This window comes from Lampris incognitus, chromosome 3, assembly GCF_029633865.1.
Source record: "Lampris incognitus isolate fLamInc1 chromosome 3, fLamInc1.hap2, whole genome shotgun sequence".
NCBI lineage: Eukaryota > Metazoa > Chordata > Actinopteri > Lampriformes > Lampridae > Lampris > Lampris incognitus.
In genome coordinates this window covers 37,172,720-37,192,009 of record NC_079213.1, presented here as the reverse complement: position 1 = coordinate 37,192,009, position 19,290 = coordinate 37,172,720, and the positions used below count along the sequence as shown (strand labels likewise).

At 43.8% G+C, this 19,290-nt stretch overlaps 2 protein-coding genes across 2 annotated transcripts in view; one reads left to right on the top strand and one right to left on the bottom strand.

Annotated features, from left to right (window-relative positions):
* The first annotated feature begins 27 nt into the window (after positions 1-27).
* Positions 28-13,097, top strand: rtcb (RNA 2',3'-cyclic phosphate and 5'-OH ligase). Its single transcript, XM_056276183.1, has 12 exons — positions 28-708; positions 1,024-1,102; positions 1,221-1,288; positions 1,379-1,478; positions 1,571-1,727; positions 8,723-8,879; positions 9,042-9,201; positions 9,705-9,880; positions 10,878-11,066; positions 11,169-11,279; positions 11,455-11,574; positions 12,158-13,097. Exons 1-12 carry the CDS (start codon positions 616-618, stop codon positions 12,263-12,265), a joined length of 1,518 nt encoding a protein of 505 aa, XP_056132158.1. The 5' UTR covers positions 28-615; the 3' UTR covers positions 12,266-13,097.
* A 2,701-nt stretch (positions 13,098-15,798) lies between these two features.
* Positions 15,799-19,290, bottom strand: part of xpot (exportin, tRNA (nuclear export receptor for tRNAs)) — a 29,113-nt gene continuing 25,621 nt past the window's right edge. Inside the window, exons 20-25 of the mRNA XM_056277282.1 lie at positions 18,416-18,532; positions 17,704-17,819; positions 16,971-17,018; positions 16,787-16,858; positions 16,646-16,702; positions 15,799-15,951 (exon numbers count right to left, since the gene is read on the bottom strand). Of these exons, the coding sequence (XP_056133257.1) occupies positions 15,925-15,951; positions 16,646-16,702; positions 16,787-16,858; positions 16,971-17,018; positions 17,704-17,819; positions 18,416-18,532 (437 nt within the window). The 3' untranslated portion in view covers positions 15,799-15,924. The remainder of the gene's footprint in view (positions 15,952-16,645; positions 16,703-16,786; positions 16,859-16,970; positions 17,019-17,703; positions 17,820-18,415; positions 18,533-19,290) is intronic.

Sequence of the window (19,290 nt, the reverse complement as noted above, 5' to 3'; positions counted from 1 at the left end):
CATGAAAAGAAAAACAAGGATAGATATTTTTTGTGTGAAATCTCTTTATTTTATATGGTAAATTTTTTACATCCACAAATGCAGATGGTCAAGTAAAAGACCACATATTGTTCAGTTTAGCATGGAACTTAACTGTTATTTTAAAAACGAAAAAAGCCATTAAGACTTTGAAACTATACGATGCCTTGAATTGGTTGTTTTGTTATTGTCCCCTGCTGTATTGTTTGTAATTTTTTAATGTTTATATCCTCATTTTAATGTTTTGAGTTGGATATATATAAAGTTTTGTTAAAAAAAATTGCAAGTGCGTAGGGAGACTTTTGGGCATCGAATAGGATTTAATAAAGAGCAGTGGTGATAAACGTAACAGTTGCTTACCAGTTTTGAAGTTATACACAGTAACATATTGTTCAATATACGAAGCGTTTTAAGTTGTTTCTTGTATCGTTCATATTTTAAACGCGTTTTTGCTCCGTCAGTAAAGCCGTCCGGCCCTCCGTAGCGAGCAGCACGCTGGCATCTGGGCTGTAAAAGCAGCAGCAGCAGCAGAAGAAGAAGACCTCAGCGCCAGCCAGGCTTTCTGTCTGCGCGATATCGACTCTTCTGAGCTGCACAATGAGTCGAACTTATAACGATGAGTTGCAGTACTTGGACAAAATTGACAAAAACTGCTGGAGGATCAAAAAGGGGTTTGTTCCGAATATGCAGGTAAGAAACTAGATGGAATGAACCCGCTGAATTTCTATTTAGCTAACCTAGCCCACTCCTCGATTCCTATGATTTCAGTCTGTCTCTAGCTAGCATAGTCCAAGTCCATGTGGCTCGAAAGATGCGCATCCACAAGTGAGTCTCCAAAAGGATTATATGCTAATTTTGTAAATGCATTCATCAAGCGAAATGTAGCGGTATTACCATCGTCACTTTCAACTTGAACATGATAAGTGTGTTTCAGGCGTTCACCAGACTGGGTAGTGGTAGTTTACCGTTTCCAAAGCTGTCATGCTAGATCCTCTTTCATTACAGGTTGAAGGGATCTTCTATGTCAATGATCCGCTTGAGAAACTGATGTTTGAGGAGCTGCGCAATGCCTGTCGAGGAGGAGGTTGGTGGAACGCCATGCCATGTCGCCATAGAGCCAACATAATTACACAGATGTAGGAAGCAAAACTACTTATGGTGATGTCCACTGGATCCTAAGCTTATAATATTTGACGACCTAGGTTTTGGTGGATTCCTTCCGGCTATGAAACAAATTGGAAATGTTGCAGCACTACCTGGAATAGTACATGTAAGTAATAGGACATGCTTGCGACACACATTTTTAAATACCCAAAATTTAAAGTCATCAAGTGTGTTGAAAAATTTTCTTCCTCTGTAGAGGTCAATTGGTCTCCCTGATGTCCACTCCGGATATGGGTTCGCCATTGGAAACATGGCTGCATTTGATATGAGTGACCCCAGTGCTGTAGTATCTCCAGGTGTGCGATACCCTCATGAGTTTGGTTGTTAATTGTCCACCGGTGTGACTGTGCAATGTGTCTTTATCTTTCTATGGTCTGTGATTGTGCAGGTGGTGTAGGCTTTGACATTAACTGTGGTGTGCGACTGCTGAGGACAAATCTGGATGAAGGCGATGTCCAGCCTGTAAAAGAGCAGCTAGCCCAGGCAATGTTTGATCATATCCCAGTGGGCGTGGGCTCCAAAGGAGTCATTCCCATGAGTGCCAAGTAAGTCGTTTTTGTACGGAATGGAGAGCGCGGAGAAAGTTGGCTCCCCTTTATTTTGTTAAGTGTGTATTTTGCAGCCCTGAGTATAGTGGAGTGCATGAGTATGTCTTTCTGGACGTAACATGTATACAATTTTTCCACATCCAAGACTCCATTTTGTTTTCCTGTGCTAGGCACAGCTCAGTAGGCACAACTGAAGTCATTTGGATCGAGTGTTGTAGTTGTGAGAAGCATTATGATGGCATATAATTGTTACAAATAATGTAATTCATTGACTTGCAGACAACGAAATATTACTAGCACTTGAAGATACTCAAATGCTGTTTCATCTACAAAGCCAATAAACAAGCTCATTAAGCTAACCAGAACACGAAGCTAAACATACAGAATCAGAAATTCTTTTGCCATGTGCATGACATGCACTGGGAATGTACAGTACAGAGAGAAGTATTACGAAGACTTCTTTCATGTTGGACGATAGCCTTGATGTGCCTTGTTCTCCTGTATGCAGATGTCCCTTCTACCAGACTCCATGGAAGTCTCACCTGTTTTATATTAAAGATCGCACATCGTACTTGACCCTCTTTTAGAAAGAGGTCCAGCTAGGTTACAATTTTTAATGAGCGATCTACTAATATATTTTCGGAATGTGTGTGTGTGTGGTGTTAGTGTGTGTGTGTGTGTGTGTGTGTGTGTGTTAGTTAGTGTAGATAGCGGGACCGAAAACTAAAGCATTTATGATCCTAATTCTTTTTGGAGGTGGTAGGTATTGTTCCAGAGAGGACCAGAAAAATAGCAGAACATGAAAATATAATTATAATAATTATGCAAAATATGCATTTTTCTAAAAATGGCTAAAAACCACTTTTCTCGGCATTTCAGATAATTCTGAGCATTGGGGGGGAGGGAGTTGGAGTGGGGGGGGGTAAACTACTTTTCTCGGCATTTCAGATGATTCTGAGCATTTGGGGGGAGGGAGTGGGGGGGGGTAAACCCCTTTTCTCGGCATTTCAGATGATTCTGAGCAGAATCATCCGTTAGCTGGCAGGATGAAGAGGAGGGAGATTTAGATGGGTGGATAACCAAACCGCTACATTGTAGCGTGGTTCTTCTAGTCTACTCATATTTTCGGAATGTGTGTATGTGTGGTGTTAGTGTGTGTGTGTGTGTTAGTTAGTGTAGATACCGGGACCGAAAACTAAAGCATTTATGATCCTAATTCTTTTTGGAGGTGGTAGGTATTGTCTCAGAGAGTAAGGGAAAAATCCCAGAAAATTAAAATTATACATAATTACATAAATATGCAAAATATGCATTTTTCTAAAAATGGCTAAAAAAAACCACTTTTCTCTACATTTCAGATGATTATGAGCATTTTTGATTTTTTTCACCTAACATTTTTTTCTGGGACCCCCCCCCCCTCCTTAACCTGGAAAATGTGACCCTCTCCCCCTTTAATGTTATTGTGTATGCAATGTCATGTATGTGAAATATGCTTGGTTAGAACAACTATTGGCCTCAAAGGGGGGGTTAGGGCACAGTTAGTGACAGGTAGCAAGCGATTAAAATGCTCTGCTGTGATTGGCTCTGGACATGTCAGGTGATATGTTATGTGGCCTGCTATTGGTTGCTGTGAACGCCATGTGATGTTTACGCTGCACAGTGTAGGGTGTTTTGGGCTCAGTGTTCAATGTACATTTTGTTAGCACATGTTTAATAGCTTTTGTAAAGTTTTTGAATATTGTGTCCCGGGTGGTGAGTACATAGTCGACTCCCATATTTTCGTAATGTGTGTGTGGTGTTAGTGTAGTGTGTGTTAGTTAGTTAGTGTAGATAGCGGGGCCGAAAACTAAAGCATTTATGATCCTAATTCTTTTTGGAGGTGGTAGGTATTGTCTCAAGAGAGTAAAGGAAAAATCCCAGAAAATTAAAATTATGCATAATTATGCAAAATATTCATTTTTCTAAAAATGGCTAAAAACCACTTTTCTCTGCATTTCAGATGATTCTGAGCATTTTTGATTTTTTTTCACCTATATAAAAAAAAATTTCTGGGATTTAGAAATGTTTTGGCATTATGCAAAATATATGCATTTTTGCAAAAATGCACTTATGATCCTAATTTTTTTTGGAAGTGGTAGGTATTGTTCCAGAGAGGACCAGAAAAATAGCAGAAAATTAAAATATAATTATGCATAATTATGCAAAATATGAATTTTCTAAAAATGGCTAAAAACCGCTTTTTTCGGCATTTCAGATGATTCTGAGCATTGGGGGGAGGGAGTTGGAGTGGGGGGGTAAACCACTTTTCTCGGCATTTCAGATGATTCTGAGCATTTGGGGGGAGGGAGTGGGGGGGGGGGTAAACCCCTTTTCTCGGCATTTCAGATGATTCTGAGCAGAATCATCGGTTAGCTGGCAGGATGAAGAGGAGGGAGATTTAGACGGGTGGATAACCAAACCGCTACATTGTAGTGGGGTTCTTCTAGTATTTTTATATTACACAATCCTTTTGCAGTGAGGTTATGCAAGGAGATAGCTATATCTGATAACATCATTGATCTTGCCTTAAACGATAGGTTCACCTTTTTTTTTCTTTATCTTTTAGATCCTGTTAAAATGTCAGCCATTAATTATTTAGCATACTACAGACAAAAACTTCACCGACCGTGTCAGAATTGAGAAACTTACCACTTTTCTCTTTGCGCTACCGCTGTACTCTGGATCAAGATATAATAAATGAAGATACATTTGACTGTACTGGGAGCTTCCCGTTTTTCAAAAAGGAGATGTTTCATGGTTTTTAAAAGCTCAAAATATTTGCTTATTGGACTGTTGAAACCCAGTGAGAAGATTCAGCAGTGTTCAGTTTCTCAGCACTAAAGTGATCGGTCAAGTTCTTGTATGCATGATTCCAAATGATGCCCAATAATGCCCAACGTCACAGGACTCCTGCTGGACCCGCTGCAGTTTGCCTACCGGGCAAACAGGTCAGGGGATGATGCAGTCAACATGGGACTGCACTACATCCTGGAAGACCTTGACTGCCCAGCAACATATGCAAGGATCCTGTTTGTGGACTTCAGCTCAGTGTTCAACACTAATCATCCCAGAAATCCTCTCCTCCAAACTCTCCCAGCTCACTGTGGTCAGTATCCCTTCCCATCTGTCAGTGGATCACCAGCCTCCTGACAAGCAGGACACAGCAGGTGAGGCTGGTGAAGTCACCTCTGGTATACGGCAGTCAGCACTGGTACCCCCCAGGGATGTGTACTCTCCCCACTGCTCTTCACCCTCTACACCAATGACTGCACCTCCAAGGACCCAGCTGTTAAACTACTGAAGTTTGCAGACGACACTACGGTGATCAGACTCATTCAGGATGGCGTCAAGTCTGCATATGAGCGGGAGGTTGAGCAGCTGGTGCTCTGATGTAGTCAGAACAACTTAAGAGATGAACATGCTCAAGACTGTGGAGATGACAGTAGCCCTTCGGAGACACTCCTCAACATTGCTCCTTTCACAATATCCAACAGCCCTGTGTCAACCATGGAGACCTTCAAGTTTATGGGAACTACCAATCCCAAAGACCTGAAGTATGAGACCAACATCAACTCCATTCTCAAAAAGGCCCAGCAGAGGATGTTCTTTCTGTGGCAACAGAGAAAATTTGGTCTGCCACAGGAGCTGTTGAGTCAGTTCTACACTGCAGTCATTGAGTCTGTCCTGTGCAGATCGATCACGGTCTGATTTGGAGCAGCAACAAAACAAGATACAAACAGACTGCAGCAAACCGTAAGGACAGCAGAAAAAAATCACTGGCACTCCTCTGCCCACCCTGCAGGACTTGTATACCTTTAGAGACCAGAAACAGGCAGGCAGAATCAGCATAGACCCCCCCCCCCCCCCACACACACCCAGGACACAATCTGTTTGAACTCCGACCCTCTGGCAACCACTATAGAGCAGTGTGCACCAAAACCACCAGACATAGGAACAGCTTTTCCGCACAGGCCATTTCTCTCATGAACACTTAACCGTATGGTGCAACAACAGACACTTATTATGTAAATATGACCCTTTGTTAAGCCCGTCCATAGGCTTAGTCGTTGTGTCAGGAACGGCATCTGATGTAAAATGTTGCCAAATCAGTATGCGGCTTGACAAGACCATACCGGACTGGTCGAGGCCCGCATTAACAACAGCCAGCACTGGTGTTGTGCCCTCACAGGGTCCTGATGGAAACTGTAAAATCTGCTGTGGTGACCTTGAAAAACAGTGGAAAAGCTGAAAGAAGAGGACGATGACGCTTTGTAAACAGCTCCTTCTGGTCAATATGTCTCGCCTACAGATCTACGATGTGAGCTACCTCTTTAAACCAGACAAGCAATACAGTGTACAGATCTAGCATGTACAGTACATATCTACATATATCTATGCTACCTCTTTAAACCAGACGAGCAATACAATGTACAGATGTAGCATGTACAGTACAAGTCTACATATCTATGCTACCTCTTTAAACCAGACGAGCGATACAGTGTACAGATGTAGCATGTACATGTACAAAAAACAAATACTGCATGTACATAAGTATTCACACCCTTTGCTATGACACTCAAAATTGAGCTCAGGTTCATCCTGTTTCCACTGATCATCCTTGAGATGTTTCTACATCTTGATTGGAGTCCACCTGTAGTAAATTCAATGGATTGGACATGATTTGGAAAGGCACACACCTGTCTATATAAGGTCCCACTGCTGACAGTGCATGTCAGAGCAGAAACCAAGCCATGAAGTCAAAGGAATTGTCTGTGGACCTCCAAGACAGGATTGTATCGAGGCACAGATCTGGGGAAGGGTACAAAAAAAAAATCTACAGCTTTGAAGGTCCCGAAGAGCACAGTGGTCTCCATCATTCGTAAATGGAAGAAGTTTGGATCCACCAGGACTCTTCCTAGAGCTGTCCGCCCAGCCAAACTGAGCAAACGGGGGAGAAGGGCCTTGGTCAGGTAGGTGACCAAGAACCCGATGGTCACCCTGACAGAGCTCCAGCGTTCCTCTGTGGAGATGGGAGAACCTTCCAGAAGGACAACCATCTCTGTAGCACTCCACCAATCAGGCCTTTATGGTAGAGTGGCCAGACGGAAGCCTCTGCTCAGTAAAAGGCACATGACACCCCGCTTGGAGTTTGCCAGAAAGCACCTAAAGGACTCTCAGACCATGAGAAACAAGATTCTCTGGTCTGATGAAACCAAGATTGAACTCTTTGGCCTGAATGCCAAACGTCACATCTGGAGGAAACCAGGCACCTCTCATCACCTTGCTAATACCATCCCTACAGCGAAGCATGGTGGTAGCAACATCATGCTGTGGGGATGTTTTTCAGCAGCAGGAACTGGGAGACTAGTCAGGATCGAGGGAAAGATGAATGGAGCAAAGTACAGAGAGATCCTTGATGAAAACCTACTCCAGAGCACTCTGGACCTCAGACTGGGGCGAAGGTTTACCTTTCAACACGACAACGACCCTAAGCACACAGCCAAGACAACGAAGGAGTGGCTTCGGGACAAGTCTGTGAATGTCCTTGAGTGGCCCAGCCAGAGCCCAGACTTGAACCCCATTGAACATCTCTGGAAAGGCCTGAAAATAGCTGTGCAGCGACGCTCCCCATCTAACCTTACAGAGCTCGAGAGGATCTGCAGAGAAGAATGGGAGAAATACCCCAAATATAGGTGTGCCAAGCTTGTAGCTTCATACCCAAGAAGACTTGAGGCTGAAATCGCTGCCAAGGGTGCCTCAACCAAGTACTGAGTAAAGGGTGTGAATATTTACGTACATGCAATATTTCAGTTTTTTATTTTTAATAAATTTGCAATAATTTCTACAAAACCTTTTTCACTTTGTCATTATGGGGTATTGTATGAAGATTGATGAGAGAAAAAAAAGGAATTTAATCCATTTTGGAATAAGGCTGTAACATAACAAAATGTGGGGAAAGTGAAGAGGTGTGAATACTTTCCGGATGCACTGTATATCTATGCTTCCTCTTTAAACCAGAAGAGCAATACAGTGTACAGATGTAGCATGTACAGTACATATCTACATATCTACTCTACCTCTTTAAACCAGACGAGCAATACAGTGTACAGATGTAGCATGTACAGTACATATCTACGCTACCTCTTTAAACCAGACGAGCAATACAGTGTACAGATGTAGCATATACAGTACATATCTACATATCTATGCTTCCTCTTTAAACCAGACGAGCAATACAGTGTACAGATGTAGCATGTACAGTACATATCTACACCACCTCTTCAAACCAGACGAGCAATACAGTGTACAGATGTAGCATGTACAGTACATATCTACACCACCTCTTCAAACCAGACGAGCAATACAAACGTACAATCGTAAATTCATATTCAACTGCTGTGTACTGGTTACAATTACTGCTGTTATTGTTGTGGTTGTAACATGGGTATATGATATAGCGGTCGTCTGGGTAGCGTAGCGGTCTGTTCCGTTGTCTACCAACACGGGATCGCTGGTTCAAATCCCTGTTACTTCCAGCTTGGTTAGGCGTTCCTACAGACACAGTTGGCTGTATCTGCGGTTGGGAAGCCAGATGTGGGTGTGTCCTGGTTGCTGCACTAGCGCCTCCTCTGGTCAGCCAGGGTGCCTTTTTTGGGGGGGGTAACTGGAGGGAATAGTGTGTTCCTCCCACGTGCTACATCCTCCTGGTAAAACTCCTCACAACATACTTGTGTTCATGGGACCTTCCACAGTTAGGTGTGAAAAGTTGGCTACACTTGACCCTCCTTCATTAACAATACATCTTAATCTCCACTGGAACTGGGTGGACCCAGAACAGCATGTTGTTACATCCCTGGTTGTGTGTCTGTAAAGTATCTTCACTTGTCAAGGCTTACTTCCACATTCTCTGCCTGTATTGTGTAAGTCTGAGTGGGTTCTCTGTGGCCGTGCAGGGACTTGGAGGAGGCACTGGAGATGGGAGTGGACTGGTCCCTGAGGGAGGGCTATGCCTGGGCTGAAGATAAGGAGCACTGCGAGGAGTACGGTAGGATGCTGCAAGCGGACCCCAATAAGGTTTCCTCCAAGGCCAAGAAGAGAGGGCTGCCCCAGGTAACAAACAGCTTAGCAGCAGAGCCCTTCTGCCCCCGCCCGTTTGACTGTGGGACATTTTAATTATTGGCTTTGAAAATACTCTTGTTTTTACAGACCGTTTCTTGTTAATGTCGCCAAGAAAACCCCACATGACCTTCTTTTGCTCTCTGTGTCCAAAAGCTGGGCACGTTAGGGGCAGGTAACCACTATGCTGAGATCCAGGTGGTGGATGAGATCTATAATGACTACGCTGCGAAGAAGATGGGCATCGACCACAAGGGCCAGGTGTGTGTAATGATCCACAGTGGCAGCAGAGGACTGGGCCACCAAGTGGCCACAGGTAGGCACCGCTTCCCTTTGTGCTGTGATCTGGTAACACAGCGTATAACACCTGTGCAGCATGTGTACACAATAATCACCTGTATAGCATGTATACATGATAATCACCCGTTTAGCATGTACAGTGTAGGCAGCTGTTGTGCGGTACTGAACATGATGGATGATGAGCAGTAGGGCTGTGCGATATGACTAAAATATCATATCCCGATAGTGATACATATCATGATATAGCACATTTTCTGTAAATTCAATGAATAAATAGTATTTGGTCCAGTCAGTCGTTTATTAATGTGATCGGTGCAAAAAATGGACAGACTCCCAATGACGAAGCATATTCTGTTGCCGTAGTGATTCGTGACAAAATGAAATAATCGATAGAACGTAATACGAAACGATAGGATGTTTGTCATCATCGCACAGCCCTAAGTAGGAGGTATTTAAAGTAAGTGCTCACCTTTAAGCAGATTGGGATGTGCAGTAACCAGCATCTTTATTCTGACTCAGATGCACTTGTTGCCATGGAGAAGGCGATGAAAAGGGACAAGATCGTGGTGAATGATCGTCAGCTGGCGTGTGCTCGCATCACATCTGAGGAGGGCCAGGACTATCTGAAGGGCATGGCTGCAGCAGGCAACTACGCCTGGGTCAACCGCTCCTCCATGACCTTCCTCACCAGACAGGTCAGAATATCTCCATGAAGCAGATCAGGATGGAAGCTCACAAACCACTGCAGTTTTTTACGTTTCATGGTCGTGCTAGTCTACTAAACCTCTCCAGTCAAGAGGAAGACGGGTAGTCTGATCTGAAGTGTCACATGAGACTTTTGTGAATTTCCTCTTATAATGTGATCACTTCTTGCTAATTCCACATCTCATGACACATTGACATGTTAAGGCAACATGAAGCCTCGTTTGTCATTCATTGTGTTCAAATCCCACCCAGCTCAGTTCAAGGTAGGATCATGTATTTTGCAGCAATGTTGAGTAGTTTAGACTGTGTTGCTCATGTATGTACAGCCTCCTACAGACTATGCAATCCTATAAGTTTATTGCAAGCCACACTGTGCGATATGGATCTAATGAACTCGGTACGACATCAAGTGTGATGTATGTAGACTGTACGATAACACCTGATGAATCGCAGGCTACGACACAAGTCCATAAAAACATCAGTCTACGCCGCTGGTAGAGCAACATGACGCCAAGCAGGAATCCGAGTCCTTCCAATAGTCGCCACAGCTCGTTTTGTTGAATTCATGGCGTTTGGGTCACAGATGCTGACAGTGTGTTTGTTTGTGTTCAGCGCCAGCAGAGATTGTGCGTGGTGTTGACCAGTGCGTCATTTCCTGCTGCATTTCTATTGGTTGGTCAGTAGACGTAGGTCGTAGCAGCAGTCACATTGTGAGATGGTCAGCCTACATTTCTGACAGTGTCAGACTTTTGTCCCAGCTTATCTTCGGTCGCAGGACCGTAATAACGGCTGTTTTTGAACCTGTCTCACAGTGAGACGTAGGACCACCATTTTGGAGCCACGACCAAAGATATCACCGCATTTAGTCACCTTTCATTTGAGACGGCCCACATCACACAGTCTGTAGGAGGCTTAAAACAGAGTGAAGAGTTAACTAATCTTTCTCACCACCCCCTGAACACATGGGGCCCTTGTTCTGTCTAACAGGCCTTCTCCAAAGTGTTCACCACCACACCAGATGATCTGGACATGCACGTGATCTATGATGTGTCCCACAACATAGCCAAGGTGGAAGAGCATGTGGTGAACGGCAAGCAGAAGACTCTACTGGTGCACCGCAAGGGCTCCACCAGAGCGTTCCCTCCACATCACCCGCTGATCGCTGTAGACTACCAGGTATCAGTTCATCGGGATACGTGTTGTCCATCTAACAGACAAGGGTTCATTTGTGCCTGTCTTGAGATTTCATGCCATTGTTGTGTTCTCTGTCCAAAACAGCTTACAGGCCAGCCCGTGTTGATTGGAGGCACGATGGGCACCTGCAGCTATGTGTTGACAGGGACAGATCAAGGCATGACGGAGACCTTTGGAACTACCTGCCACGGCGCGGTACAAGCCAGTTTATGTCTTTATAATGAGAGCAAACAAACATGAAAGTCCTCCCTTTCTTTCTGCACACTCAGGTTTCCCAGTTAACTTGCCAAGTCATTCAGGTTGCTCAACAAGAGAAGGAATGGCTGTCCAGGTAACTCCTAACCACATTGTTTCTGCTTGTTTTATGAAGGGTCGTGCTCTGTCTCGAGCAAAATCCCGTAGGAACTTGGACTTCCAGGACGTGCTGGACAAGCTAGCGGACATGGGCATTGCCATAAGAGTTGCGTCGCCCAAATTGGTGATGGAAGAGGTAGGGCAGACATGGTTAAAGGTCCCACAAAAGTGCATGTAGAGCACCACAGACTTCTGTCATTTGATGTATATCCAAATGAAACGGAACGGTTTGGTGTGATAACTCGAGGGAGTAGCAGCCAATAATGTCCAGGCAGTTTTAAAAGAATCTGGACATCAATGTGCTACTAGAAGAGCAAGTGAAAACTTACACCCTCTGCTGGTTGCATTCCTACTGGAGAAGAATCTTCATTTTTGCACTTAACAATTTCCAAAAAATTGGGGGCGACTCCATCACATTTATGTCCCAGTGTTCTAGTTCATTAGCTAGGACACTGGGACATTTGTATTGGTGTATGCTCACAAGTGCAGCAAAACGCTACAATTTATCAGGGAGAGAAAAACACTGAATACGAGTTTTGGGTCGATGTAAATGAAGTGCAGATTAAAGGGGTGACAAGAATGAACACACTTCATGGGACCTGTAACCTTGGAAATGTTTTTAAATTGGCGTCATCTCGTCATGCATTCTGATTTGCAACAACAGTTGTCATCAGATACGAGTTGTCTTGTTGAGGTCTGATTGGTTGTTTTGTTTCCAGGCTCCTGAATCATATAAAAACGTGACGGACGTCGTCAACACCTGTCACGACGCTGGAATTAGCAAGAAGGCCATCAAACTTCGACCCATTGCTGTAATCAAGGGCTGACGTCACACGTGATGCCGAGTCGGGACGTTCAGCAGCGTGTCATCTGCAAGTTGACGTATTTTCAAGAACACTATTTTTGCTTTTGACAGCCCTCATGACTAAAGTACAAGTATCTGGGAAAGCTTTTTTTTTTTCGGGGTGTTTGCTAATCAGTTTTTCAAATTCAGTAATCTAATTTCAGAGTTAAAAATACATGAGCTAAGATTATTTCTGTCAAACAATGGAATATGGAACAAGTGTCCTCGCAATAAAGAAACGGGACGACTGACACCGACGTGAACCCGGTACCTGAATGCATCTCCTAAAGCCAACTTGAAATTGTGACGCTGACAAAGTGCACTTCTCCTGACTTAAAGAATCACACCCGCATCACTTCTGCATAAACTGTTAACGTATTTTCAACAGAAAAAAGACACCATTGTGAGGAACACGTTCCTGATTAGTAAACACTTTATTGGTACCAACACGTTCCAGAAGAAATGTCATTGCAATATCAAAAAATAAATCAAGATCTCAAACACTTCACTCTCAGAGAACAAATGAATTCATTTGGTGTCAGATTTGCACAATCTTCCCCCGTAGTCCATGAAGAAGAAATAAGTCTTCTGAAACGAGATGTACGTTTAATATTCATTTGATATTAGCAATATCTAATGAAACACACTTGGGTTTATGTGTACCAAGGAAAGGAAAATGCACAGGTTTGAGTGTTTTATCAAATACTGGGGCAGACAAAATAAGACTCAGGAATTTTATTTGCCTGGGTTTTACTTTGCAGTCATTCTGCACCAGGAGGAACAAAGAAAATGGCAAACTAAACCTCCAGGCCCTTGCAAAGTGATCTTGCAGAGGACTATGAAATAAACGGTTTACTTGTTGACCTAACAACTGACAGGGCTACGTTAGTCATTTAATTGTCTGTTCTCCAAAGCCACTAAGTGCAGTTCCCAAATGTGACGATTGTGATTCCTCGCTCTGCAGTTTAGTGTTGACGGGTCGTGGTGGTGGTCTACACACTAAGCAAAAGCAGATAGTTACTTGCAAGACTGAAGACGATGTACTGACATGTACAGCGAGACAGGTCCAACCGGCATCACAATATCTTTAGTTGTTTTTAAGAGCGCTTGCCCAAGAGAAGCATCTACACACGTTTGACACGTCAAGGTGAATTGGCTTTACGTGGAAACTTGACAACCGAAGAGAAAAGCAACCAATGAAGAGCAGTGCTGAGCTCCACCTGGTAGGGCTGACTGTGTCTGACAAGTAACTTCACAGTATTGCTTGCAATTAGCATTGCATAATCCACATATCACACTCCTGAATTGTCGTGACTGCGTCTGTACAAAATGCATTTGGCTGGTTCTTCGCTCTACACGTGGCCAGAGTTTACTGGGACTGCACATCCAAGTCCTTATTAATTCATTGTTTGCCAGTAGTTTTCAGATGGGAATGAAGATCAAAAAAGCTAAACCTAGGAACTCTATTTACATTTATCATCTTATTCTCTTATTTACATTTTGTTCCACCATTTGTGTTCATCTCCATCTGAAAAAAGAAGTTCTTGGCCTGCACCACTGCAGAGTGCAAGCTGTACTCCCACACCTTTTCCAGTTATTGGAATACCAAATATTAAATGACCACTGATCATCTCTATCAAAACACCACTGTACAGCGACAGTGTTGGTCAGAAATGAGTATGTACATCAGACTGGCTAAGAATATGGTCAACAATATGTATGTTTGCTTCTATGTTCGGAAAAATGGGAAGGATGCCGTAGGTGCCATTTGAACGACATGCAGACATTCCATGGAATAGATGAGGTACACAATACTCCTGGTAGGCAAATGCACAATGAGCCAGGGCAATAAGCACTTATACTCCCATGTGAGTCACTTCAAACTAAAACAGCTCCTCCAACATCCAGTCTTCAGCATATAACGGGGGGGGGGGGGGGATTAAACACTGAATTAAAAATAAAAAAATAAAATTAAATTCAGCCCTTACGTCTCCTTGTGGCAACAGTACCCGAACAACAACAGCCACTCATAAGAAGGGTCATGTTTTCATTGAAAGCTATTATTATTTGCAAATCAAAGAGGGCACACGTTTTTTATAGACTTGCCAAACCTTTTGGGATAGGCAGTAGGGGCAGGACGATACTGGATCGAATTCCCAATAATTCCATACGGTCTTCACGGTTCGAGACGCTCCCCATTTCACGAGATCATGTCTTATTAACACTAGAACGACCGAGATTTCACTCCTACCTAAAACGACCACGGGCGGTCAAAATGACGGCCAGTTTTAAACGCTATGTTGTGCCAAGATAAATACCCAGCTGAGATATTAATGCATCACATCTGTTAGTATGTCTGTTAGGAAACTAACTGACACCAAAATTAACATTTTAACAACTTTAATACTGTAGTGAATTCTGGAGGCAGCCAGGAATCCGCCGCAGCAGGGACGCGAACCCGGGTCTCCGAGCTACGTTAAGCAGTCGACTAAAGGGTCCGACCTGTTAGCCAACGGGCTAGTGAGTCTACACATCCATGATCATTACAATACTATTTTTCAACAATTTAAAATGGCCGCTGTCCAACGCCTGTAAATACTGCACGCCTCGGTGGTAGTCATGGAAACGGTGTCTGTACACAGACATGTTGGAAATAATACCTGAGAAACAAAACGCAAAACACATGTTGCCGATCTAACAAGCGTAACCAGGCCTATAACACATGACATGTGGAAAAAGAACTGAATGCTGTGAAGGACATGACGCGCACGATGACACGCAAATTACGCGCGGTCATTTTGACCGCTCATGGTCGTTTTAGGTAGATCTTATAACTTTTTTGTGCAACTGATCTTAAACTCGTTTTAATGCGAATATATGTAATGTTCGGGGCATTCCGGGAGCGGCAGCGCTGCATCTTTTATTAAATTGAAAATCCAAAACTCAAAATGGCCGCCTTGCTCGTTCTAGTAGTTTTTAAAGTTTTAAAGTAAAGCAACCGTGTTACACAACAAAAGACGCACAACATGTTGTTAGAGCTTTCACTGGCATTACATCTGAACACCTGCCTTGATGACGCCAACATGTTGGGCCTGATTCTTAAAAAAAAACGAACAATAGAACTGCAGCGGTGTTTTGTCTCTTGCTCAGCAAGGCGTCCACTGCATCGTACTGAATCGTGAGATGCATCGAACCGTGAGATTTGTGACTCGTCCCACCCCTAACAGGCAACAACAAAAGTTATTTTTCAGTCCTCCCCATATCTATCCATCTATCTATACGTATCTATCCATCTTCGCTCAAGGAAGCTATTTCCAAAAGACTCCTTTATTCCAGCAGAACTCTCCCCATCTTGCTGAGTGGTTAAACCAATCAAACGCTTTTCACTCGATCATGGATCCAGTTCCTACATGGACAGCACGTCCCTGTTTAGCCTTTGGTCACCAGAGAGGTGCGGACACAATCCAGCGACTGCCTGCCCCCCACCCCCATCCCACCCCAACAAGGCTTGGTTATGCAACTACTGTTTAAGTGCAAAAGCAGCTCCTATGCTAGGTTCAATTTTTTCGTTGAAAGTGGCACAAACATCCGCTTGCTCTCCGCAGTGTCCCTTCAGCTAGCTTCCAGTTCATGTTTTCCCTCCTACAGTTTGGCTCGCTGAAAAAATGCCTGCAAAGACAGAATGACCAGAACAACATATGTCTGTGAGATTCATTTCAGTAATCCCAGTACCAAGGTGTCAAAATTACAAACTAATACCTAACAGCAAACACTCAGCTGGACTTGTCACTGGAGCCGAAGGTGTTTTACTGTTCCTTCAAATAGCTACGTCAGTTTAATTTCTGGAGGGGAAACCCCAGCATCATTTATACATGTGGCCAAGCTGCTCCACTTAAATGAGGAGTTGGACAAGGACGCCTGGTCAGAGAGCACCTTTACTTTTGAAGCTAGAGCAGTCCTCACTGAACCGTGGGTCTCCTTGAACACCTTTCCACCACTTTCCACGCTGACCTAACATTACTACCCCAGCAGTTCTCAATGTCTGCTCACGTCCACTTCACCAGTCATCACCTGAAGAGGGACATCATGTTCGTAAGACGCCAAAAGCAAAGCAGCCTCTGAACGCGTGTCTCATTCACCAGGAGAGGCTTTGCTACACCCATAAATGCCAGGATTTTCCCCAACAGAACTCAGAACTGATGAAGCTATTCAGATGAAGTGACAAGTGCAGTTTTGTGTTTTGCTTAGACACGGCAGAGACATGTTGTCAGTGAATAGCCAAAATCATTCTGATAAATATGAAATAACTTCATCAGTACAGTCTCAAAAATCAAGATGCAAAGTCAACCAACTCAACTCCTACCTTAATGTAGCTTTTCAGCACTTTGACATCTGGCTGTTGAAGCACCTGACATAACTCCTAATAAATTAAGCAAAATATATCATGAGTTGGTAGAATTATCTCCAGCCTTGGATACGATAAATGACACAACGACAATCTTACTTGTGTGATTTCGGGTGACACTTGCAGTGATGGCAGATACTCTTGCTGCAGGAACTGGATAAACTCAGGCCCCTACAAGGAGGAACATGAGCGACTAAGTGATCAGCAGATGCTCTAATATAACCAGTATGAACTTCTCAATGATTAAAAAAAGAAGTTGTGATTCTGTCAGAGGAAAACTTACCCTTTTTAGATGGATCATTTTCAGTGTGAGAGCACACTCCGATAGAGTCTGAAAAGAGACGCATGTACAGGGATGCACAGAGATGTAACAGAGATGCACCGACTGCTCTGTTCTTGGTTGATTCAGATTTTCAAATAAAAAAATTATTTTTGAAGTCTGACTTGCCAATTCCGATTTTGGTTGATTCCTGTTTTTTCCCCTAAGAACTACCAAAAACTGACAGCATTCACAAACATTTCTCTAACTTTCCTTTAGTGGAATTTTTAACTATGTTCATAATAAAACACCAACTTAAATAATTTACATTTTCTCCAAAACTGCACCAGGTTACAGGACCGTCTTTCTCTCACTCAAATCTCATAATAAAAGAAGTCCAGATGACTGTGCAGAACTGTTTTGTACAAATAAAATCCAGCTGAAAATGACCTGCAGGACATCCCACTTTATCTGGCATGTTCTACCTTCCCAAAATAAACGACGGTTTTCGACGCCATGTATTAGCGTATCTGTGTGTGTGATGTTACTGCCCGTGCCACTGTGCACGCGACGTGAACCATGTAAATCTGACCGATACAGAATCTGATAGATCTGAGACTGACTGGCCGATCTCCAGTCATGGCTGATTCCGGTCAGCAGCCGACGGTCTGGTGCATCTCTACCCTCTCGTGTTAAAAGACTTGGCAAGCCAAAGGAAAATGATTATAAAATACAGGCAAAGCCAGACGAAACTCACCAGAACGGTCTGAGCATCCGTGAGGTCAAATGTTGGTTTCAGAGGAGCCAGGAAGCAGGCAGGAACAATATGTTTATATATGAAGTCAGGAAACCCCACCATGCCATCTTTACCCCCTGGAGGAGGCACAAATCAATCAATCTTACACCATTCCTTTTAAAAGTGTTCATCTACCCCTCGTGCAGCAATACATGACTTCTCTCTACATTTCCATAATAACTTCTCCCTTACCCCACAGCTCCACCCATTTGTCTAAAAGCTCCCTTACCCCACAGCTCTACCAGCTTGTCTAAAAGCTCCCTCACCCCACAGCTCCACCAGCTTGTCTAAAAGCTCCCTCACCCCACAGCTCCACCAGCTTGTCTAAAAGCTCCCTCACCCCACAGCTCCACCAGCTTGTCTAAAAGCTCCCTCACCCCACAGCTCCACCAGCTTGTCTAAAAGCTCCCTCACCCCACAGCTCCACAAGCTTGTCTAAAAGCTCCCTCACCCCACAGCTCCACCAGCTTGTCTAAAAGCTCCCTCACCCCACAGCTCCACCAGCTTGTCTAAAAGCTCCCTCACCCCACAGTTCCACCAGCTTGTCTAAAAGCTCCCTCACCCCACAGCTCCACCAGCTTGTCTAAAAGCTCCCTCACCCCACAGTTCCACCAGCTTGTCTAAAAGCTCCCTCACCCCACAGCTCCACCAGCTTGTCTAAAAACTCACTTACCCCACAGCTCCACCAGTTTGGAGAGGACAATGAAACATGTTTTCTGAGCAATGGGATCAGGAAAGTCCATTGTGCCCTGGATAATTGTGAAGAGAACCCGCTCAATGTTTTCAACCCCTGGGAAATAAGGAGAAAAGTAGAAACTTAAAAGTGTGCCCTGATTTCTGAGTCTGGGTCAAAAAATGACAAGTTAGAACACAATAGCTATGCATAATTGTGGTTGCATAACTTGACACTTATAAATATTATATACATATATAAATATACGTATAAATCTTAGAAATAACTAACACTCTTGAGCCTAGATTTGATAGAAAGGCTGGTCTGTATAAAAGGTTGGGGGAGCCAACACTGGCCTGTGTGTCACTACTGGTCATGAACACTGACAAAAGCCAGCAGCAGTTGGTCACACTGACCACGCCCACTGCTCTGATGCACGTCAGCACTGCGGGTCACACTGACCACGCCCACTGCTCTGATGCACATCAGCACTGCTGGTCACACTGACCACGCCCAATGCTCTGATGCACGTCAGCACTGCTGGTCACACTGACCACGCCCACTGCTCTGATGCACGTCAGCACTGCTGGTCACACTGACCACGCCCGCTGCTCTGATGCACGTCAGCACTGCTGGCTGGTTGTAACTCGGTAGCCTTTGGGCAGTACAGAACAACGAGGTCCGCAGGGATAGACGCTAATATTTTTAAGCACTGGCCCCATGGGCCACAAAGCCCCCACACTTGGTGGCCAAAGTACATTTTTGGTGGCCAAAATGTAAAAACACAGAAAAGGCAATTTAACACAACACTGTGACACATCAACAAACAAAAAGACATCAACAAAATGAAAATATATAACTATTTATTTAAATTG